The sequence below is a fragment of the Excalfactoria chinensis genome, chromosome 1 (genome assembly GCF_039878825.1).
Source record: "Excalfactoria chinensis isolate bCotChi1 chromosome 1, bCotChi1.hap2, whole genome shotgun sequence".
In the NCBI taxonomy this organism is placed as follows: domain Eukaryota; kingdom Metazoa; phylum Chordata; class Aves; order Galliformes; family Phasianidae; genus Excalfactoria; species Excalfactoria chinensis.
In genome coordinates, this window is record NC_092825.1 from 159,674,789 (window position 1) to 159,699,925 (window position 25,137).

Below are 25,137 nucleotides of genomic sequence, written 5' to 3' on the forward strand. Positions count from 1 at the left end.
CTTACTGGCATCTCTTGCTACTGGGAATCAGTGTAGGAGAATTAGTTTTTTTTTTGGACAGAATGCCTGTGTTCAGTCCGGGTGTTGGAGATGTCGTCATCCCAGAGGAAATAAAGTAAACTTGGGGTGGGACAGGAGGAGGAAGAGGAAAATTTTGATCAGACGCAGGTTTGAGTCTAGAATTTGGCAGATTCAGTGGACGGCAGTTAAGGTGTGGAGGAGTGCCTCCCGCATAGGCTATCTGCTCTCACATTGGCCATGTTTCTTCATGGGCAATGCTTGGGAATGGAGATTCTGTCCAGGTGGAGCACTCATAGTGATGCTATCTGATTCACCATTTGAAGGAGCAGCTTTTCTGTTTTGAAGCTGCTGAAGCTCAAACCACAGGTTCCTGATTTAATTTGAATTAGCAAAAGCTTAACTTGTGAGTAGCAGGCTCTGCTCCTACCAGTCCATAAACTGGAGTACTCCTGTCTGGTATGTTACTAACCTGGAGGAAACCAAGTGTTCTGGGAAGCGTGGCCTGGTTCAGCAGCTGACGCTTGTCCCTCAGCATCACTGTGTGAATGTCAGGCAGAGGAGGTCTTCTGGTGTCATGAGACAACCCTTCAGAGCTGCAAAACTTGTTCAAGATCAGAGGAGTTGACTCCAGTACTGCAGTTGCGTTTCCAGTTTAAGCTTTTGTAACTCAGTTTACCTGGGATTTTCCTCACAGGCTTCTTGGATAATCTTTGCCTCCTGCCCTGGCCTGCTTGGTACAACTTTGTGCAATCAAACTCTGCAGTGATGTCATGCTGAATGCTGCAAAGTGCTGCTGTCTGCTGTGGCTCGTAGAGCAGCTGTGATGAAACTGTTGTACAACATGAGTCACGTTCTTTAAATCCTTCTGTGCTACTGCTGCTTGTGTGGGTTATTCCTCCAATGCCTTTTCACTCCTGTTTAATTACTTCCTTGCTGCTGTCTTGTTTTAAATTGAGGAGGGCAAGAGCAGTTATGTTCCCTGCCTTCCTCTGCTTCTCTTTCCTGCTGCCAATCTCATCTGCTGTGGTGGCATTCAAGACAGTGGGTTTGGTGTTCAGGCCAACATATGGACATAAAACGTGCTTGATTTTGATTGCATCCCAGGCAACTACTGCCATAACTGCCATTAGTTACCTGCCAGAGTGCATTTATAGTGGTGGAGTATGGAAAGTCTCCTCAAGATGTGTTGGTGGTGGTATATTTGTGAAATGGTGAATGCATCGCTGGTGCATGAGGAATGGTAGGCAAAGGTGGCATAAGGTTATGTTTGTCAGTGGCTGTCATATGCAATGTTTATATAAACACCAGAGCATGAGAGTGGGGAGAATGACCACAAGCCAGCTGAGCTTTCTAACCAGGGACTCGCTCTTGTTTGTCCCTTGCGTATGAGGACCTGGGAATCCCTCCATAGGAACAATTCCAAAAGCTTCTTGCTCTCTGTGGCAGAAATGAAAGGAGACAGATGGTGCTGTTTGTTCCTGTTCCTTGAAGAATGGAAGAATGATAATGCTGCCTTCATCCTTGGACAACGTGGCTCTCTTCTCAGCGGGTCAGCTTATCCTGACGTTAGCTGGATTGGCCACCATTCTGGTTTGGAGCTCAGTGAGGTGAACTTACCAGGTGCCAGAATGCGGTCTGGGAGGGCTTTCCTTCAAGCACATGCTGCACAATTAGGAGTTGTTCTCTGCAGAGCTGGTTTCTTACATGTTCTGTTTTTTTATTGCCCTTCGCTGTTTGTCAAGAAGCTGTTGCTGTTTGAGTGTACTTTGACATTTTACTCGTGTTAATCTGCTTTGGGCTTATCCTCTAAATCAGCCTTTTGACAAAGTCTGGGGGCTGGATTTAATCTGGGGTGGTTCTTGTTCTGTTTCTAGGATCAGCAGCTTAAAATTGTCTTATTTTCTTCTGGTGGTACTGGATTACAGGAACGCCAGTGTATTTGTAGAGAGGACATACTTTCCACATTTCAGTATTTAACAGAAAAAAAAAAAAAAGAAGACTGGAATAGGTGAGATTTGCTAAAGGTTTAAAATAGCACTTAATTATCGTTTTAAAGATACAGAGTAAGGAGATTAATATTTTTGTTGCCAAAATTATTCAGCTGCTCCTCTCTTTGGAAAATCAGTCAAATGTGTTGAATTTATGTGCAGGGAAAGAGGTGGGGGTTGGCTGTTGTTTTTTAAGCAAGCTTTGGGCAAGATAGTTCCAAGCTTCCTTATCAGATGTCCCAAAGATGCCTCTCCTTGAAGGAAGTAGGCAACAATGGAGGAGTGAAGCAGGGGTCCTTGCGTAATTGATGGAGGAAAAAAAGGAGGATTGAGCCCACATCCCTTTTTCCAGTTTTCATTATTTGAGCCTGACACTTACTATGAATTTTTAGGAAATAGCTCTTGAAATCTGTTGATCCCTTGAGAATTCCATTAGTACCATTAGGAGTACTAATCTCTCTTAGCATAGTAATTGGTGCATAGATATCTTCAAGGTATTAGGTCGAGATCCTTCACTCACTGCTCTAAAGCTGAGTTTTAGAAGTACCTTTTTTTACAGAGCTCATCTTGGAAGTGATGTTCTTTCCTTCAGCTCTTTCCCCTGACACATGAGGAACGCTGAGTTAAATCAAAACAGTTGTTAACTGTAGTCATTTTAAGGCATACAAACTTGAGCTTGCAGCAAACAATGACTAGCTTGTAAATGCTGAGGTCAGGACTCTTCTTCTGTTGTTATCTTCACCAAATTTATTTTTATTTCAGTGGGGGAGTAGTGAATGGGGGAAGAGGAAAGGAAGGAGAAGGAGCAGCATAGATAAGCGTTCCTATTGTTACTTGAGGCCTGGCGCTTATACCTTCAGTATTGCTCAAGTGTAAAAGCAGATAAACTGCAATGATTTATGCTTACTCTCAACTTCTACCACTACCATTTTAATGCTTCAGACACCAACTTTGTCAGGCAGAGACTCCCTTACAGTATTGCCTTGTTGGTGTGGCTCCTTTGATGAAGCTTTGTCAAGCTGGCCCAATTAAATTTAATTTAACACAAAAGAGGAGGATGGTGATGGCTGATGTCAAGCCTGGTGTATGCACAGCTGATGGCAGAAGATGAGAAAAAGAACAATTAGTGGTTTGATGCGCATGGTCCTATTTTTAAGGAAACCATATTAGCCTTAATTATTTTTGTTCAGGTGGTAATGATTTGGCTCAGCCCAATCTCCAGTCACTGCACTTCAAGGGCTGACATAGCATCTTCTTTGGTTTACAGCTAGGAAACATCCTCAAACTCTTTGAATTTACAGACGCATACGTGTACTCTTTCTTGCAGTTGTATTTGCACTTTTACTTACTTTTCTGCCCACTTAGAACAGAGAGCGCTAGTTATCTGAGCCTGTATTTTTGGAGGACTTCAAGCATTAAGATGTTATATCAAGACTCAAGCTCTTACATTTTGAAGATAGATGTTTCCAAGATGGCCAAAGGGAATACATGGTGAAATAGTCATGTTTCTTTCTAGGGGGACAGAGACAGAAATCCTGCTTCATGGGAACTCAAAGCTTGAAAAATAGCATCCAACTTTACCCTATTAAAAATTCCTGAGAAATACCTGAAAAGCAGTTCTGAAGATTCTGCTTTGCAGCTGAGATAGTTTGTTCATGGATTGGCGTGACTTCTAGAACATTGCTCAATTTGGGAATCCTGAGGGATGTGGCTAGGAGTTGCAATGGGGTAGCAGCAAGGATGAGACCAGTGGAGACGGCATGGAGTCCAAAATCTCTTTTCTAACTTTCTGCCTCCGTGTTAGGATGAACATGGGCAAACAGTGCTGTGCCTGGTCTCTGCCTCTTCCAACTCCCTGTGCTACCAGCACTGCCTGTATTTAGGAGCTGCCTCTAGAAGAGTTTTGTTGAGTTTTTCCTTTAATTTTATAAATTGACCTCCAGCAAATACAGTTACTTTAGATTCTTCTCCATTTATACATCCTGTTTCTTAACTCATTTTTCTTTGTGTTGTCTTCTGGCCAGGTTCACGAGCCAATCATAGCTATGTTTACAGGTTGAGAAGCTGCATAATATCATGGATTATCTCCGTGCTGTTGTAGGTTAGCCATGAACAGGAAGAAAGCTGGAAATACTGAACAGGCTGTGTATTGCTGCATCGGCATTTAACGCTGATAGAATGTGATATAAGTAAGAATACTGCTTGTTTCCTCTTTGCTGTTCAAAACAACCTAAAGCATGTTATGACCGACGTCTAAACAATAACTGCAAAAGTAAAAACAAACTTTTTAACAGAGAAGAGCGTGGCCTGCCAAATGCTGTGCGTAATTTATGCCTATCTGAATAATCAACAAACAAAATACTTGAAAATGCCTGATCTTCCACGGGGATGAAGTTAATTTCTTTTTAAAACAAAATGAAAATGTGGAAGCATTCCCTGTAAAATCTTAAAACTGAAAGTAATCCAAAAATAAAAGAGCAGTAAGGGCTGCAGCGCCTGCTGGAATTTGTCAGTGGTTTGATGAATCTGGACATAAATCCATAGATGTATCAATGACAAATTACTATAAAACTTCATGAACAAACTTGGCTGGAAACATAATATTGGAAAACAAGCTTCAATAAACATGCATGAGTTTCTTTTTCTTTCCTGTTTCATCCTTGTTTTTAAAGAGACCCTTCTGCGATCTACAGAATAACTTAACTTCCTGTGTCTTGGTGTAGGTATTGCAAATGACAGCTCTGACAGCTGACATTCCTGCTATTTTTAATCTGATTTAAGTTCGTGTCTCGTGAGGTTCTTTCTCTCTTTTATTTGAGATGAGTGCCCCATTCTGACTTACCAAGCAAATGCTTTCAGAAAAGTGATTGCACATCTCTGGAGTCTATGTTGCCTCTGTCTCTGAGTGTCTCCAAGAGGGAAAACTAAACATAAAAAACTAGGACACTTCTGGTCGCTTGTCTCCATTGTATTACCACAGTGCTGGGGAAATCCAGAGGAGAGCTCCTCCACCCTGTCTTGAGGCAAGACGTGGAAGGGATGGGTAGCCCAAGGCAGCCTTATGTGACTGAGAAGCTGGATGTTGCAGTCCTTAAATTCGAATAAGGAGCCAGGCAGGCTCTATCTGTGCAGTTGCCCACATTGAAGAAGGGTGGAAACAGTGGAGGTGAAATTTGCACCAAGCCAAGACTGACCTCTAAGAGGATGGAGCCTAATCAGAAAGCCGATAGAGCTTTTAGAGAGTGGGGGAATTAGTGAATGGGAATGGGAATGGGTTGTATGATTTTTTCTGAACTGAAAGTGGTTGCAGATGTCCTACCTTCGCAGCTCAAACCTACAATTGATTTCCTGGCATTTCCTTGGGACCAGGAGGACTAAACAGTCTTTTTTTTTTTTTTTTTTTTTTTTTTCTTTTTAAAAGAAATGAGGGCTGTGTTGTGCAGAAAGCACCATCAGGCTTTTGCAGAAACTCTCATACACTCAGTCTTTGTTTTGCATCCCATCCTGAAGAATCACTGGTTTCTCCCTGATTTGGCCTGGCATCAACACGATGGTAGTGTCCTTCCCAGGACTCCTTGTTTTGTCCCCTGGGTATCCCCAGTGTGCCCAGAGCCTCCTTGTGCTAGGTTCTGTTCTGTTGGGAGCAATGGAAGAATGAGTGAAATCTTCTCTGAGCAGTCATGATAAGGCTTAAGGAAGCTCATTTCTGTATAACAGGGTCTCATTCTGCTTTCTTAGTTTATGCTCAGTGTCATTCTGCATCTCTCTCTTAGGTGTGTAGTTAAAAGAAGGCCTTAAGCTTTCTTGTGTCTTATCTTCCTATTTATTGCCCTCGTTGTAATATATTTGGGTAGTATGATGAATGCTAATATACTCTTGGACTTACTCTATTAGTTCCATTCTTGTCTATAAAGACTTGCTGTTCTCTTGTCCTTTTTACTCTTCTGAGAGCTGGGGAGAGAGGGAAGCAAGTAAATACAGAGCTGATGGTTTAAGTCACTGCTGCCAGATGACATTCTATGGGAATGTGGACTTGCCAGTATGTAGATTGTAAATAGTCCTTTGATTTAATAAGGGTCTGTTAAGTACAGAGCACAGCCTACAGTAGTGAGGGAATAGGAACGCTTCCAAAACTGGTGTGAGGGAAGAAATTCTCCTTTAGATTTCCTTCCCCTGTGCCCAGCTTGCTCTGAGAACCAGAGCTCTGCTTCCCACAGCCTGCTGAAATGTGGGCTGTGAGCGCGTCCATGGGTAACTTTGTTCATTGTTGGTCCTGCTCATTTTGCAAAATTGGGTGATCATGACTTTGTAACACTGAGCAGATGTCGTGAAAGCCAATGATGAGCAACAGTGCTTCTTGAAGCTGCAGTCTGGAGAACATCACAGAGAGCAGTATTCAAGAAGAGGATGCTGGCATGAACATTAACAACCACCCGCCATGAGTCTGCTGTGCTCTGAGACCCCCATGAGAGAATACAAACTGAAAAGCCTTTAAGTTTAGACCACACCTTATTTGAAAAAGGGGTGGCTGCAACTGGCTAGACAGTGGAGAGGGGCAACGTACACATGGAATATAGCTCAAGGCTACAATGAAATTGGGTTAATGCTTTCTGTGGGCACTGCAGTAGTAAATCATGTTATATAAAATCTGCTGTGCTGGGACCAGGCTTGAACTGGAAACAGCTCTCCAGAAGAGACTGTGCTGGTGGTCTGGCATGCTTCTCTAGTGAGGAAAAACTGTACCAAGGCAAACTGTGTTCAAAGAAGCTGTGTAGAAAGATAATATGTAGTGTGTACCTTGTGTTGGTGCCGCCTTTTGGGGATGTATGGAAAGGAGTAATTGTAAATCAGTACTTGCTTCTTGTAACTTTGGAAAAAAGAGCAAGTATTAAAAATAGAACACAAAGAGAAAGGAATGAGTACTGATGGCATAAGGCAATATCTGCGTATTTGGAGACGACGCAGTAGGTTAAAGAGAACTTACATTTAATGCTGTTTCTGCTGTTTTAAGAAAAACTTACAAATCAATGTTTTCTATTAGTATTTTGTTAACAAGAAAATCATACTTTATTTTCTTTTTATGAGCAAGATGGATACAGGGAAAATTGAAGAGAGGAAAAATAAATAGACAAAATGATGACTTCATGCACTGGACTGTGCTCATGTACAAAAGAAACCAAAGGGAAGAGAAACGTCCCTGTCTTCTTCCCTCCATTTCTCGTGGTTGCTACAGCAACATCAGCAACATGAGGTGAAATCCAAGGGGTTGTTTTCTTGAGTTGACACTGTCCCCTTCAAATGTGAAACATTCGGCACTTTTTCCACTAGGTGAGGTAAAGAATCTCTAAAGATGCACTCAAAACAAATAAAACCAATCGACCCCATTTTATTTTCCTTTTAGCAGATTTGGGGGCTACATTTGAATTTTGATGGCCAATCATTGCACTTCATTTAGCCAAAATAAAGAACAAATGCAGAGTGAGAAGCAGTGCAAGATATTCAGCCTGTAAATGGAAGGCTTTGCCCTTCTTTTTACAAGACTTGCAGTTTCCTTCAGCCAGGGATTTCCTGTGGGGCACAGCTAACCCTGCTGCAAAGGAAGCTTGCTGCTTTCATTGAATCTTTGTTTCTCAAAAACTAGTATTCAGTGACACCCATGTCCGGAGAATTTTGCTCCTTTGCTTGCTTGATGAAGAAAACACTCCCTCTGCTAAACTGGTGCAAGTATGTAAAGTATGTATTTCTCTCTCTCTCTCTCTCTCTTTTATCCATCTTTACAAAGTCAATCCAGATTTTACCTTATTGCAACTGTACATCCCCTTTGGTGTTTTGCTTCTCAAGGTAAGAAATACATACAGGCTTGGTGGCTTTATTGGGATAAACAAAAAAAAACAAAAACCCAAAACAAAAAACAGACACCTTTCTGTTGCCCTTTCCAGATGAGTTTGTGCTTTGTGGGCATCGTGGGTGCAGAGCTGCAGGTGCACAGGGCTCCATCCCTGCATCCACAGCCAGAAACTGGTGGCTGCCCCTTCTCTGTCTCCTTAAGGAGAGGTCTGTGATCAGGCAGCGGAGGTGTTGCATGTGAAGTGAGTCCTCAGGCCTTTCCATTACTTGTAAATCCATCAGTTAATGGCAGTCATTCAAGCACTCTAGGTTATAGATGATTTTGTGAAAGCAAAAAGTATTAATCCATAAAGATGAAGAGGATGTGTGGTTCCAAGATAAAGCATCCCATTGAAACCAAACCTTTGGGTTAGATCTGCTTGTGCCTTTACATGGGCAAGTGACAAATGACCCCATTTGGTCATTATCCAGGACTTATAGCACTTAAAGTTGATGTTAACTTGCAGGCAGAGGTTTGGATATTTCCAATTTTTTAACTTAGCCTCTTATAGCTTTTTAAGCAATCATATCCCTTTTTGTTGTTGTTTCCCGGACCTTCTCTCAATATCTACAAAGGGCAGTGCAAAATTTGAGCCCTATTTTCGGACTGCGTTGTTTCTCACCTCAGTGGTTTCACCAAGACTTTGACTTATTTCTCTCCTCAGTGCTACTTCTTTGTGACTGTTTCTGTAGTGATCCTCTTAAGATTATCTGCTGGCCTAATATACTGATAATATTGATATATTTAGCACGTATGCACATTTGTACCTCATCATTAGAGCTAGCAAATGTCAATAAAAGGCAGCTTGGATTTAAAAGGAAGAAAGGGGCAAGCCTTCTATAAACAGTGCAGTAGTCTTTGTGATGAATTGGGTGTAACCGTGGAGAGTGGCAGAGGTGAAGCAGGCTGTCTGTTAAACAGGAAATGAGTGATTAACATTTTTTGTCCCACTGATCATAATTATTCCCACTGGCTGAAAAAAAATAAACACCTCTCAGTCTCTCTTTACTGCAGTTGCAGAATAAAAATTGAAGCTATTAGTCATTATGGCATTGTATAGATGAACTACTACTTCATTACTCCAAATGGTTTTATTTATTTTAATAAACTCTGCTTATAATTGGGATTCTTGTTTACCTTGTAATAATCTCTTTGTGCTCTTCACTCAGCAACAGCTTTGCCTCAGACTGTTATCCCTACTGTAGTGCTTGCATCCCGTGGCTGCTGCATTAAAGCCTGCAGTGACTAACTGTAACGGGGAGACCGTCTGCCACGGATCACAATGGCTTTCCTCATGGCTCATTGCACTGCAGATAATGCTAATCACTGTAATCCCTTTGGGTTCGCATTAGAGGTGCTGAGTAGCGTTAATCTTGGCTGTGATGTCACTCAACAGGTTATCTGCAGGTCTTCTCTGTCTTACCTTTCTTGATCAAATTAGTGAACTCCTCAAAATGCACTCTGTTTTTTGGAAGGAATTGACCATATCCCTGACATCAGCATGTTGACCGATTGAATCCTTTATCACTTTTTCTCTTTTATCACCTGGACTTGATGTCAAGGCACACAGGTTGTGCATACAATCCTGACTTGCTACTTCGCATTACAGATGTGATTGCAGCAGAGGCTGGTTCTGAGGGGAGAGGTATGAGAAGGCTATAAGACAGGGGCAAGGAGCCCAGCTATTGGGGCACGCTGACTTCAAAATGTTCCTCTCCAGTGAGGCTTCAGTCTTGGCCTCCCACATCACTGATGAAGTAAGGAATAGAGTCATAAAATGACTTGGGTTGGAAGGGACCTTAAAGCCCATCCAGTCCCAACCCCCTGCCATGGGCAGGGTTGCCATCCACTTCATCAGGCTGCCCAGGGTCCCATCCAACCTGTTCTTGAAACGCTGCTTCTTCAGCAGAAGCATATATGCACATACATATATTTACATTCCGTATTTGTGGGAAACTTGTATCATCTATCTACAAACTGGAATCTTTTCATTTGTCAAGCATTTGTCTTTTTCTGCCTGTTGTAACAGCATTCTTTGGATTGTTCTTGGGTTTGATGTTCACCTTTTCTAAATGCCCCTGTAGAGAAAGTAGAAAGGTACTAACATTTTGTTATGAACATCCCAATTGCTAGCATGGAAAATTGCTTTAAATGAGTCTTCAGTTGTGCAGTGGCAATGCTAGGATTTGTGCAAATCATCAAATCCATAGTGACCCCTGCTAACTTTGTATATATTTTTTTTCATCTGATATTTATATCTTTCCTTACTTTCCACACTTTGCAACTTTTGTTTTATCCTGATACTGATCTGCCTTCATACAGTTGCCTTTCTTTCACAGCTTTCACCCCTGAAATGGACAACCTTTAGACAAACTTGTTGTCTCTCTTGGATTCCTAGAATATATTTGCATAGACAGAAGAAATTCCATTTGACAAATTACTTTTAAATATCTCACAGTTTTCCAATGCATCTTCGTCTGTTGTTTTTCCTAATCAGTGTCACTTAGTTTCCTTGGCTTTGAAATGCTAACAAATGTTTACATATTTGCTGTGTGCTGTGTTGCTACTGCATCATGACTGCATTTGTGGTTGTAGATTGAAAGTAGTTATAGAACAGAGGGTACAGAATAGAGAAGAGTGGTCATGAGAGGCTCTCATTGAGTGTCATTGCATGTGGAACAGTCTTCAAATGTGTGCTTGCCTTGTATGTATGCTGCTTATTTTATGTTCTATATTGTTCTTGAGTTTTATGCTCACCTTTTCTAAATGTCCCTGCATAGAAAGTAGGAAGGTGTTAACATTTGATTAGAAATGTCCCAATTGCTAGCATGGAAAAGTACTTTAAAGGAATCTGCCTAGAATGAAGATTAATTGTGTATCTTTTTTATAGCGGTTGGGAATTCTTCAAATACATGTCAGCAGAGTTGTGTCCTGACATGTGAGTATGCCAAGTCCTTAAACACCAAAATCTAGTTCTGTGTGTATTTTACTGTTTCAGAGGAGAGAGCTCCAGTAGTTGTGAAATCCCCTCCAGTCCAGGGTGCATTATGGGACAAGAGGATGCAACTTGGAGGGTGGCCAACCCTTTGACAGCTGTGGAGAGGAAGCGCAGTAGGGTATAAATCTGTGGACTTAACTGCAGAAGGAGCAGGACTTAGATTACTGCCAGTGAACTGTGGGCACAATGGACTTCTTGTGTCCAGGAGAGGCATGTGTATTGGTTGTATAGTGACAACATACAGTCTGCCACATTCTTGTACATTCACTCAGGGAACAAAGGATTGCTTAAATCTCATCAAATGGAACAATCTGAGGAGGTATCTCCATGTTTGGAGATGATGTTTTGTGGGTGGTATTCTCACTATGCTACCATCTGTGATGAAAAACACAGAGATGCAGTACAAAGTCCCTTGATTTTTCTGAGCTTTTTCCAGCTGAAACTTCTTAGCCGTGTAACAGTGTAGGACAAAAATGGAGCCAAACAAAAGCACCCTCCTAAGAACAAAGGACCCAAAAAAGCATGACCTGTTTGGGAGGAAATCCTGCCTTTCCACCTTCATGCAGCTGCAGGTGGCAAATTGCCAGCCTCTTCTAAATACAACTCTTTGACCTGAGGCTAAGTGACATGCTTTCTGTCCCTGCTCTTATCAGACAGTGGAGAGGGCTTCTGAACTGTAATGGAAGAGCGCTGCAATTGGGTGGCAAAGATAGCTGTTTCATTAGCAGCTGAAGTCTGTTACACTGCAGCCAGCTGTGTGGTTCTGATGGTGAAATTTGTGGAGTTAGGAACCCTGCTGAGTGAGAAATATGGTTTAAGGCTGTTTTATGAACAAGTGTGCTATCTGTTGACCAAACGTTTTTGGGTGTCAAACACTAGCTTTGAGCTCACCTCGAGCACCATGTGCAGCATCTGTACTGAATTTCCTGTATCTCACAGTCGTTAGCTCAGACAAACAGGTTTGCCTCACGACAGGCTGTTGTACCTAAAGAAATCCTGCTACATCTGGAGTTACCAATATTCTCCTTCCTCCTTAGCCTCTTCAACCTACACCTTGCAAACCTGGCAGGCTATCTGGAAACCACAGCAAGGCAGGTGCAGGCAGCATAACTATTCTCATCAGACTTTCCAAAAAGATGATCAGAGGACTGGACAGGCTGAGACAGCTTGGGCTCTTCAGACTGGAGAAGAGAAGGCTGTGGGGAGACCTTAGAATGGCTTTCCAGTACTTGAAGGTGGCCTAAAGGAAAGCTGGGGAGGGACAGGATGAGGGGAAATGGCTTTAAACTGGAAGAGGATAGATTTAGACGAGATATGAGGATGGCATTCTTTACTGTGAGGGTGGTGAAACACTGGATGAAGTGGTCCAGCAAGGCTGTGGATGTCCCCTCTCTGGAAGCATCTCAAGTCTCATCTCGCTTCCTTTTATTTATTTATTTATTTGTTTCCTAATCACTGTTACCTTAGAGGATCATGACAAAAGCAGTGTTGAAGTGTCGCATTTACACACAGTTTTATCTCACCCTTCTAAATCTAGTTTAGAATTTGGAGAAATCTGAGAATTACAGTCAGATGCTGTTCCCCTGTCCATATTTACAGCCATTTCCACTGATGGTAGTGCCAACTGACTAACAGCGCTTGTAGAACATACCCTTGAATAAACTGACATAATAAGTAGTGGACTGTTGAGATGACTTCTGAATGACAAATTGGTGGGCAATCATAAGACTGTTAATTTTCATAGATATACTTAGCCTGTCTTGCTCTTACCTTACTGCCTCCCACTTTGTTATGACTACATCTGTCTACAGAGGCCAAGTCCTTCACCTTTATTGCCATACTGGTGAATCTCTTGTCCAAGATGCTGTGGTGTACTTTATTGCAATACCATCAGCATGTGTACCTTGGTAGTAGATTTGTGATAGGAGATTGATTTTTTTGTTGTTTGGTTTTTTTTTTTCAGTGCCAACTGTTACATCCAATCCTTTTTCTCCCTTTTAGGTGGCTATCACAGCAGTGTAGTTGAACAGGGAGAGAAGGAGCCCCAGTAGGGGACCCATGTAGGCTTTTACAACATTTGAGTCTTGCAGCTCTCAGAATACTCTCAGTTCCACAGTCTGATCCTGGAGAAGGCTGCAATGAGCCTGGACTGTTGGAGAGGTCTGCAGTAAGGTTGTACAGGAGCTCTACTTTCCTCTCCCATACCTGCTCCATGGAATGGGGTGAAAGAAAGATGGCCAGTGTACCTGTATGGCCTCCCTTCAAGTTCAATTAGGCAACAATGTTTTCAGGTGTTTTTCTTTTTAGTAAAACACTAAAACAATTCACTAGGAAAAGAAGTATAATTAAATAATGCTACTTCAATTGTAAGACTTCTTTTTTTTTTCCAGCAGTTATTCGGATTAACCTTCAGTTGCACATTTAAAGAGTATCTGATGGTCTTAAATACAGTATTAAAGATCAGCAGGCATCCAGGAATTAAATGTCTCAGGCTTATTGTTAGTAAATGTAAATCAGTTTGAATTTATTTGTTGTTTTGAGGAAGAGCAAGCTGGGTGTTCTTGCTGCAATGTGGTTCAGTTTCAAGAAATGTCAGAAAAGTAGATGAATAATGTAAGTGTGTAGATTCAAATGAATCACTTTCTTGGCTTCATTAGTTTTATTAGCTGGTTGTTGCTCATTACGTAGCATTCAGTAAATATTGGTATTGCATATTTTGGCCCTTCATCAGCAAGGGCCACCAATATGTGTATCCATAGCACCTGGTCTTTTTGCTCAAGTATGGCTGAAATGTGAAGTACATGCTGAAGTTTGAAGACCAAGTCAGAGCAGGCTCCCTGAGCTCCATCTCAAACATGCAGACTCAGTCCCAGGAAACACCCCACAGGTGGCAGCAGTCTGGCTGGAGTCATAATGTGAGCTTGATAAAATTCCAGCGCAGATGCTTTTGGGCTGACCTGGCACTCATTGCTGTGCTTGGGAGCTCAGCTGGACATTCAGCCGATTGCTTTGTGTATTCTTCAGGTGGGCTTTGGGAGGCTTTGCTTCAGTGTCCTGCCAAAAGTCACCGTTTGAAGCATCTTACAGCACACTGAGGTGGCGGGGCTGTGGCTCACGGTGCCGCTCCTATGGCTGCCAAGTTCCACTGCTGAAACTATACTTTTTTATCAGGTCATGTTTGCGTCTGGCAAAGATCTGTAGACACAACATCATTAACAGCAGTGCGTATTTTCACAAGATTTACCTCTTCAACACTTTTTCCAAGTTAGTAAATCATAGCTTCTTTAATGTCCTGCTGGCTGAGTGAAAAACAGGAATTTATGTAACAAGCTCTGGGCCGCAAACCTTTTCCTGTTAGGAAAATTTTTTTTTTCATTGTTGGCAGTGTTAGGAGACAGCTCTGTTACTCAAAGAGTGACCTCAGATGTCCTCAGCGCAATAATACCAGATTATAATATTTTTGATGACTAAGGAATAGCAGTAATTTCTTAAATATTTAACGCTTCTCTTGCAGAGCAAGAGCACGGGCAGAAGGTTTTCACTGCCTGATGTTTTGCATGCCTTATATGCTTATTTTCATAGTAAACACTCAGCCTAAGCCAATTGGGTATGTTTACAAAATACAGTAAAAAAAAAAAAGAAATGAACTGGCGCAGGAGGTTTTTTAATCAACAGACGTGCAGAACAACTTTCTTGCGACATTGCTAACTCTGGAATTGTGTCAGCCTTTAATTCTGCTTTGGCCCTACAGTGAAAACAAAGGGCTGGCCAGGCCAGCTCTCAGCACTCCTTGGCCCTTTCAACCACAGCCACGGGCAGGTCCAGAGACAGATCTTTGGGCTTACCCTCCTGATGGTGATGCTAACACTGCATTACTATGATGTCAGGTCATGGGGAAGGCAGATGCTTGCCTTGAGCCCCGCAAGGCACTGAGCGCCACAGGCCTAAAGCTATACAGAGGGGAACTCCAGGCAATGATACTTTTATGTGGATGCATGTGGTGAAAATAATATTTCAAGGCTCTGTCACTGGATAGGAGATGAGATTTTGATTGCAAAGTTACTGCAGTGAAGAGATATAGTCCTGTTGTAATTAGGTAATATCAGAAAAATTGGCTTCCTTTCAAAATCGAATAAGGACATGCTGATTTTTTTTGCTGGTGTTGATCTAACTGGGATAATTTGTTAAATATGGTTCTCTGGAGTGGAAGGGGAAGTTGGAAAGGCTTCTGAAGTTAGTCAGACGTTATGACTTGCTGTTGGGCTGGCTGAACCACGAGCTACCATGATGATGTCTTCTGCCATCTTCTGCTGTCCGGGAGCACTTAGTGACCCATCTGGTGTGAGGCTGTGCTCCTGTGGGGACATCTTCAGGTGCTGCAATCTTTAAAGTGTTAACAGTGTTGTCCAGGACTGCTTGCCGCCTTCATCTGCTGAAGGTCTCCTCATTAGCCCCAAGGTAACCATTTCTGCTGGGCTTCAGTATCCCCTGGTCGGTCTTGGCACAAGACATCTTGTGCCCTCAGGTATTGCATGAATCAATGCTACATATTAACATGTTGATATTGAAAGAGAAAGATGGTTTTAAGACTAAATGCAAGTTTGTGCTATTTGCATTCCTTTCCCCCTTGTAATTTCTTAGGCATTTAGCTATGTTTATATAGAAAAAATTAATCTAACCCTTGATTTTTTTTATTTTTATTTATTTATTTATTTATTTATTTATTTTTTTGATGTGAGTCATTTAAACTTCACTAATGTTCAATGACAATATACATGTGCTGGCATGTAGGGTTTAGAGAAATGCGTGATGAGATCCTATTACAAGGATCATAAAGGAGAATCTAATATTTCTGAACTTTGCATAAAAGAAATCCCAAAAAGCTGTCAGGTTCAACTCATTAGAGTGAAGCTGATAATGAGATCTTCAGTGGGCTTTTTGGTCTTCTGACATATTTTGCCTCCTCAATCTTTAACATGCTGAGCCACTCTTTTTATGTAGCTGAATGTTATGCTGGGAACCACAGGTATGAATATAGCATTTAGAAACTAAGCTGTATGTAAGGATTCTGGTTTTTATTAACTTTTTTCCTGAAAAGACTCTTGCAAATGTAGCATCAGAAGAGGTCTCTCTTTCAGTGCCATCAGAAATTCATTCTGTGTTCTTACACCTTATTTTGTTTTTCAGAATTCAATCCGTCACAACTTGTCCCTGCACAGCAAATTCATCAGAGTGCAGAATGAGGGAACAGGGAAGAGTTCCTGGTGGATGCTCAATCCCGAAGGAGGAAAGAGTGGCAAGTCTCCTAGGAGGCGAGCAGCATCCATGGATAACAACAGCAAGTTTGCAAAAAGCAGAGGCAGAGCAGCCAAGAAAAAAGCGTCTCTTCAATCTGGCCAGGAGGGAAATGGTGACAGCCCTGGATCTCAGTTCTCGAAGTGGCCTGCAAGCCCCAGCTCTCACAGTAATGATGACTTTGATAACTGGAGTACATTTCGGCCTAGAACTAGCTCTAACGCTAGTACAATTAGTGGAAGACTTTCTCCTATTTTACCAGAGCAAGATGATCTTGGAGATGGGGATGTGCACTCCATGGTATACCCATCATCAGCCACCAAAATGACTTCTACTCTTCCCAGCCTTTCAGAGATGAGTAGTTCAGAGAACATGGAAAACCTTTTGGATAACCTTAATCTTTTGTCACCTAATACGTCAATGACTGTATCAACCCAGTCGTCATCTGCTACCCTGATGCAGCAAACACCAGGTTACTCATTTGCATCTTCGACCACAAGCATATGTTCACCAAATCCAGACTACAGGAAATTTACATATGCTCAAGCTAGCATGAACTCCTTGCCCCAAATTCCTATGCAGACTCTTCAAGACAGTAAATCAAGCTATGGATCGATGAGCCAATTTAACTGTCCTGCAGGACTTCTGAAGGAGTTACTGACTTCTGATTCTCCCCCGCACAATGATATCTTGGCATCAGTAGACACTGGTGTTTCCCAGGCTGGTGGCAGGGCGCTGGGCCAAGGTGTACTGATGGTCACAAATTCGGTGATGCCAACTTATGGCAATCAGCCACCTCACAACAAAATGATGAACCCTAACACCCGCCCTCACCAAGGACATAACCAGCCAACACCTGCAGTTAATGGCCGTGCCTTGTCACACACAGTGAACCCCATGTCACATACTTCAGGTCTAAATCGCTTGTCGACAGTGAAGACTTCGTTACAAGTGCCTATGAGTCACCAGATGCAGATGAATGCTATGAACCCGTATGCCCCTGTTAACAGTTGCAACGGCTACGGAAGGGTGGGAATAGTTTCCCTCCACCAGGAGAAGCTTCCCAGTGACTTAGATGACATGTTAATTGAACGGTTGGACTGTGACATGGAGTCGATTATTCGTAATGACCTTATGGATGGAGAAACATTAGATTTTAACTTTGACAGTGTATTGCCTAACCAAAGTTTTCAGCACAGCGTAAAGACAACCACACACAGTTGGGTGTCAGGCTAGGATGTAGTAGGAGGTAAGCTGTGATTTTATAATAAATCTGAAAAACAGCTTAAAGGGAGGAGAGATGTCAAATGCTTAAAACCTGGGTAATCGCCTTTGTTGGCATGTGAAGTGCCTCTGCTCCAGTCAAAGAGTTTCCCAGTCCTTTACTAGTTTATAAATCAGGTTTGCAATGGTGCACTGAGGCCGCCATGTACCGCCTTCTCCTACTTCATTTGGAGCGCTAATATTTTGCCATTAATATTTTAAACCAAAAACTTTCTGCGTTTAATTAAACTTTCCCCATTTAACTTATCTTAAAGCTAGCTTGAATGTATTTTAATAGACTTCATCTTTTGGTGTGAATGTTAATTTGTTGTTATTGTTGTTGTTTTTTTTCCTAGGCTACGGTTAAATTCTCCAGACTTGTCTGACAGCAGGAACTGAGAAAAGCAGTACAAAGATGTCCTTCACCTTCCTTTTTAATTTTCTTGACAAAGCTGTGCGCATACACTAGCTTTTTTGGGGGTCTTTTTTTTTTCCCTTTTTTTCTTCCTTTCGTCAGAGTTGGCAGCAGACTGATTATTTTCCTGTACAGGATGTTTGCCCTAGGTTTGCAGGTTATGTGCTGCTGTAGATAAGAACTGTGCCATTGGAAATTTCATTACTCTGAAGTGCCAAATTCACTACACCGTATAATCGCAGCAAAGACTCTTACTTACATCATGTCGTGCTTTCGGTTTTGTACAGTATGATCTGTAGAAGAATTGTTTTTTAAGACTATCTGTTTTGGTCCAAGAAAAGTTTATAAACTTTTGTAAGAATACTGTGATGATCTCATGCCCTACGTAAGTTTAACCTTCATTGATGTTACCTGTGTTCTGATGATTTGAGATAACTGTGGACTTGCCTTGCAGCAGAATGAACTGCTTCATTCTACTTAAAATTGTCACACATTTCATATGGGAACAGAGTAGCTGGTTAATATGACCCTACTAAAATCTCTCACTATTCGAAGCCAACAGTAGGTTAAATGCCATTTGATAAGTTACCTGTATTCATGTAAATTTATGCAAGAATATATCTGGATTTCATTGTCAGACTAATGACTTTGTTGTTGGACTTAAGATAATTTTTGGAATACCTTCCAAGCTATTTTTCTTATAATTAAAATCTACTTTTGTTACATAGGCAACTGAAAAAATAATTCTGAGATCTGGCAGCATTCATAACCTCTTCATTTTGTACAGTATTTTAACTGGATTAAGTACTTGTTTTTATAAATTTCCCTAGCACTTGGGGGTGCTAATAAAGGAAAAGCTTAATAAGTATATTGAATACAAAACATTTCTGTCCTTTTTTTTGTTGTGTGATGTATAAAAATAGACAACTTTATGTTTAGGAAATATTTAATCAGTTTTATATATGCATTTTTAGAAATGTCATCTGCTTCTGCTATCATTTTAACTCTGACTACCACAAAGTGTTAAGTATTCATTGTTAGATGCTTGTACAATGCTTCTTCACACTTATATTTATTTCGTGGAGGTCTCATAATGTTTGTACACCTGAGAGCAGGACCATTTGGAGAAAATTCATGATTTTGATAAAATTAAGGATAAATTTGGTCTTCTTATTACTTGGCACTGGTTTTAGAGTCTGCTCATGTTTCTGTCAGCGTGCAGTATAATTGAGGTGGCAAAAGTGCTACAGTTTAATGCCAGGCTAAAACCTGTGTGACGGGGAAAAAAAAGAATTACTTTTTTTTTTAGTAAGAAAGAAAAAGTAAGTGGGAAAGTTATACAAACACAAGAACTTTGGGGTAGGGGTGAGTATTAATGATAGAGGCATTGTTCCTGTGGAAACACTTGGTCTTGTTTGAGAGGCACATTGACAGCTTCCTGAGGATTTTTAGGGTTGGGTCATCAATAAGAGATTTCTAATTATTTTTTGCAATTAACAAGGCAGTTTTCATGGGTGTGTGGAGCATGGGCCTTATCTGTCTTTCCATTGGTCTACACACCATTTGTGTTACAGAAATCTTTGGAGCTGATGGGACAAACAGTTTTTGTGCGGGCAGAAGAAAGAGAGAAAAACATATTTTCACTGATTATTGTTTTGTCTATGATGCTCACAACTGGAAAATGTTGTAATTGAAACTCTGCTTCCCAGTAGTGATGCGGTATGGTGGAGAAAGAAATGGGATGTGCCAAGAAAATGAAATTCAGTAACAAGCCATATATTTAATGATCCTGTCAGGACTTTCCTAAGACTCTGCAATGCATCCACTGATGTGCTAGCATTTAACACCCTGTTGGGCTTAAATCACTACTAACTACAGCTGCTTTTTAGATATCTAATTACAGTTGTCAGCAGTTCCAGGGGTTGACATTAAGCTGTCTTATGATATGGGATCTCCCCCAGTGTGATAGTAGTCTTTGAACTGTTAAGCAATTAATGTTTGTGGTGCTGAAGTCTCAGCAAAGCAGCCTGCTTTTACGGCCAAAAACTTCAACTGGCATCATCACCATCAACTTCACAGTCTCTGAGTCTTGGTGGTAAATCCTGGCAATGGGCTCACACGTGAGTTTCTGAGGATCTGTCTTTCCGCTGTGTGTGCAAAAACGTTTGTTCCCAAATGTGGATTGATAGCGCAGTCCAAGTTAGGCACAAAATTCACCTCTGTGTGCAAAGAAAGCATTACTTGACTGTAAACTGCATGGGGTTGCAGCTAAACATGCTACATTTAACAATATACCTCCTGTTTAATATTTACTGCTTCTGTACAAATTCCTAGATACAGGTATTTTCTTCCTTTCCTTTTATATGTCTGAATGTCATAAATGTAGCTGTCCCCAAGTTACAGCCCTCTGTAGGAAGCCCCTTTTAGTTACTGAGAGAAAACAGTTGTAGATAATCAGAGGTTTCAGGTCGTGTGGTCAAAGTTACTTTCTTTTGCATGGTGCCATTCAAATATTTTATGACTGTAATTGTGGAATACTGTGAAGTCTGATGAAGGGCGTGTTGTCTGCCTTGAAAGCAAACATTATGCGACCTCTGGTAATAAATCCTTCTTCAGTAAAAAGTACCGAGTTTCTGGAGTAACTTAGTTTGTCAGAATTGTTGTAAATGATTGGTTTGTGAATTGTGCGGATGATCTTACCTATGCAGCCTTGTTTTTGACTTTTCTCTGGTTTGTACTGTTATTAAAAGTTTATTGTATTATAGAGCTGTTCAGATATTTTAAATATAAAGATGTATTGTTTCCATAATATAGCTATACTATATATGTTTAGGTGGTAGATGCATTAATTGGAAAGCTCTGCTTTGATAAACCGACGATTTGCCTACACTTATAAGCAAAAGTCACATTGCTTATTATTGGCTTAAGTCAACAGAGCGTCCCTAAGAAGAGAAGGTAAAATTGGACCAATTATAAAACAGTATAAAATTTGCACTTGTTAAACCACTGGATGTATGTTAGTACTTTTTTTTTATTTTTTTACTGATTTGAAATTCCTATTTTCATGATGAAATTGCTAGGATCCTTAATTTATGACTGATTTTAAATAAGGTATTCTCATTATTATTATTATTATTATTATTGTTATTTTGGTATTAATAACGTAAGATGCAGCATGGTTTATGCAAACAGAAAGCAAATTACTTGGCATTAAAACTGGCCTCCTTTTCGAGGGTGTTCCACAAACCAGCAATATCTGGAGAGAGAGATTGGCATGTACATACCGCTAGCTCTACTCGCGAGTGGCGTGACAGCTCTTCAACGCTTCACTGCTCTGACTTAGTCACACTGCATTACTAAAATTCATACGTGGATATTTTCAGAAAAGTGCCTGATGTACTTTTACAGACACACGAGAACAATCCCTGGCAGTTTGTTGTATAAAGCCATAAATGTATATAAATTATGTTCAAAAGGTTTTGTGTCCTTTCTTGTATACGGAGAATGAGATTTGTACCAGGATTCTACTTGTGATTTAGTAATCCTTCTGCTCAGACGTCGTAATCACTTTCCGTACCGTGTAATCTTTTTAATGACGATGATCCCATTTGGACAATCTTGATGGCATTAGTAATTTCATATGGAAAAATACCTCATGGTATACCTAGTCTTGTCTGATAATATGATACCATACTAGCAAGCAAACACTAACTGCAGAATAGTTAGACAAAATTTCCATTGCTTGGTGTAAAGGAATTTGTCTCAGAATTGCTCCTGGAATTGGAAGTGTGGCAGGTACAGGAACCTACTAGGGCTGCGTTACAAGTGTTTTATCTCATAGTGTGCTAATCAAAACTTGTTTGCAAGTCTTTGAGACTAAACGCAAGAAGAATCCATGCCTGACTCTTAGAGCTTGTGAGAGATTTTGTGCAGAGGCACTTTGTTACTGGAAGCTGCATTGTGCAGCACAGACCTGGTTGCCAGTGCTTTGGCAAGCATAGTTCAGAGAAAATGGCAAACAAATCCTGAAATCCTTTTGGAATGGGTATTTGTAAGTATAAGCTCTTAATAAAAGTGCTATGATATGAGATGGTAATTACTGTATCAGAATGTTATGTAACGCATTGTTAAAGAAGAAGAAAACTGGGGATGCTAGCATCCATCAAGCTGCAGGAAAAAATTACTCTTTTAGTCCAAATTAACTCAGATCCTAGTGCTATTAAAGTGGGAGGGAGCCGGCTCTGGAGAGCCATTTTTTCTCTTTTCTGTGCCCCTTCCATTAAAGCGAGACACTTCCCAAAGGCCTCTTGGCCCTTCTCCTTTCATTTTTGTCTCTGTCTTCCCCTTCATTCCCAAAGTTCCTGCTTTCCCTAGAAGTAATAGTTTCTTTGCCGAAAGCTTATGCCATGTAGGTCAGCCTGCACACTGCTTAACGCTGTGGGAGCGCTGATGTGAGTGGAGAGAGCAGGAACATCCAATTTTAATTAATTATTTTATTTTATTTTATTTTATTTATTTTTTTTTTTTTAAAAATTTAGATTGTGTTTCAAAACAGAGCTGGAAGAAAGGAGGAGAGGCTGCCAAAACAGGCAGCCAACAACACCCACGCCACCATAGTCTTGTGAGGCCCAGATCCTGGCTTGCCTGCAGGTGGGGAGGGAGAGGGCTCTGTGGAGAGCTGCTTCCAATGAATTGCTGGCAAAAAAATGCCAGTTTGATCTTAAAGTGAGCAGAGGTGGGCCTAAGGAGAGTGAAAGAATGCCAGAGTGCCACTGCATATAAAGCCAGATGACCTGAAGATATTTTAAAACTACTTTTCCCTTGTACTTTACAACGTTATTTTAGTTTTGCCTCTTTATATTTTTTGTATAGCAGGGGAAAGGCATGGAGTGGAAGGTGTCTTCACTGGTGTTTCCAAAAGCCTCACTTCAGGAATGAGAAGACAGTTAAGATCCAAAGATACACTGTCTGTTTGCAAAGCCGCTGTTGGAAAGGATGTGCATCTAATTGGTACATGAGTAGTTACTGCTGTCAGGAGAGATAGTCAAAGCTTGTCTCTTGGGAAGGGACTGGCTAGCAATTTGTGCCAAGCTGGCAACAAGGGATTTGAATCTGCTGATCAAGCATACAAACCTCAAAGCATCCTTGTGCTCTGAGTCAGTTCTGCATCAATGTAATAAACATGTTTTTGTATAGAAACATCAGCCTTTCTGTCATGTCAATTGATAATCCAATTAAAAGTACAAATAGCCTTAGATGTTGCAGCTGGCTTCCATGCAGCTGGTGTGCAAAGATGGGTTTTATGAAGACCTTGAGAAGGAGAAACTTGCACGGAGCAGTGCCTGTGGTCATGACCACTACTGGAATTGCATGCAAATCCCTGTTCGTTACCTGCTTATGTTTTTGCCTGGGGTAACATTCTGGCATATGCCAAAATGATAGTTAAAATGAAGAGGCAGGAACAGCGCCCCATCTTATTTTATGTTTTTCTACTTGCTGTTGGACCCTGAGGCATTCAGAAATTTTTGCATGTGTTTTTTTCTTGCAAGTAAACTTCTTGCGGGAGTGTTTATCACTGCGATGGTGGGAAAACGGATGAGGGCTTTGAGTACATCAAGAGGAGCACTGCAGGAAACTTCTGATGAGTACAGGGCTATGGAGTGAAGAAAGAGGCAAAGAGATGGTTCATAAATTGGAGCCTCAACATTTTACCTCCTTGTGTAAAACTGCTTTTGCCATCTATCAACACAGAGGTCTTTCCAAGCAGTTGTAGTTCCTTCTCAGTGCCCTAGAGTGACATTACCTGAGCAGGCAACTGCACAGAGCATGCACAAGAGCTTTGCTGCATTTCCAGGGAAATGTGGAGTTTGGCAGGGATGTGTAAATTGCCTATGAAATATTCAATCCCTTCAGTTTTGCTGAAGCCAGGGGATTGTATCTCAGCATGACCTTTGCAGAAGTGCACGTATGTGAGCTACAGAGGAGGGGGGGGGATAAGAATTTTGGCAGGTATTCTAAGCACTTCCCTGGCTGATGGAGCAGGGTAAGGGAGTGTTTCAGAGGGCAGAGGATTGCTTTAGGGTGAAGGGCTCAGCTTAGCAGGGAAAGAGCTTCCTTTCGGTTGGAGTTTGAAGTTGTGTTCAGTAGCAGCCACAGTCTGCACAATCTCCTGGGTCGATTTGTTGCTTGGGTGTTTCTCACCAATTGAAAACAAAAGAAGTTCTGTGAAACCAAGTGCTGGAGTCTCATTTCAGGAGTCTAAATAAGTTACCACTTCCTGCTCCTCCCTTTCTTCCACCTTTACTCCATCAAGTTAGAGCAGTGTTTCTTTCTTTCTTTTCTTTTTTTTTTTTTTTTCTTTTCTTTTTTATTTTTCCCTCCTGCCCCTTCTCAGAACAGTTGGGCTTCATAAGGCCTTGTGTCCCTTCAACCCCAACCGTGATGGCTGATCTGCAATAAGGATATTCTCTGCCTCCTCCTTCAGCCCCCTCAACAGATATATCAGATTAATAGCCAAATGAACCCCCAAGTCGAAGTCAGTTCATTCCATGGCTGACTCCAGGAGCCCTTTGAGGTGGAACATCTCTTCTGTCTCTGCTTATTTTGCTAAAGGGTTCCTAAATTGGAAACAGGTAGTGAGGGTAGTGCTGGGGAAGGATCTGGTCTTGGGGTTGGGTGGCTGCTTCGCTATGGTCCTCTCCCACACTACTTCATTGTTCAGACCTTGCACTGGGCCTTGGTGAGCATGCAGAGCTCCCACTAGATTAGTTTCTGAGAAGGGTTTCTGCAGCCACAATGTTTTGTTCAGCCACAGGCAGGCTGCTCATGTAGATCCATCTACATGATCCATCATGAAGATTCATCATGTAGATAAGGGTCCAGAGGAGAGTGAGGAAGATGATCAGGGGACTGGAGCACCTCCCCTATGAAGACAGGCTGAGGGAGCTGGGCTTGTTCAGCCTGGAGAAAAGAAGGCTGCGGGGTGACCTCATTGCAGCCTTTCAGTACCTGAAGGGAACCTATATCTAGGAGGGGAGTAAACTCTTCGAAAGGACTGATAATACCAGGGCAAGGGGAAATGGATTTAAGTTGAAAGAGGGTAGATTTAGGTTGGATGTTAGGGGGAAGTTCTTTACTAGGAGACTGGTGAGGTCCTGGAACAGGCTGCCCAGGGAGGTTGTGGATGCCCCGTCCTTGGAGGTGTTCAAGGCCAGGTTGGATGGGGCCCTGGGCAACCTGATCTAGTAAATTTGGAAGTTTGGTGGCAGGG

General features: G+C 41.5%; 1 protein-coding gene across 1 annotated transcript in view; it reads left to right on the top strand.

Moving 5' to 3' along the window:
• Positions 1–21,338, top strand: part of FOXO1 (forkhead box O1) — a 60,496-nt gene extending 39,158 nt beyond the window's left edge. The window contains exons 2-3 of the mRNA XM_072360853.1: positions 16,082–17,438; positions 17,809–21,338. Coding sequence (XP_072216954.1) covers positions 16,082–17,425 — 1,344 coding nt within the window. The 3' untranslated portion in view covers positions 17,426–17,438; positions 17,809–21,338. The remainder of the gene's footprint in view (positions 1–16,081; positions 17,439–17,808) is intronic.
• Positions 21,339–25,137: the final 3,799 nt, after the last annotated feature.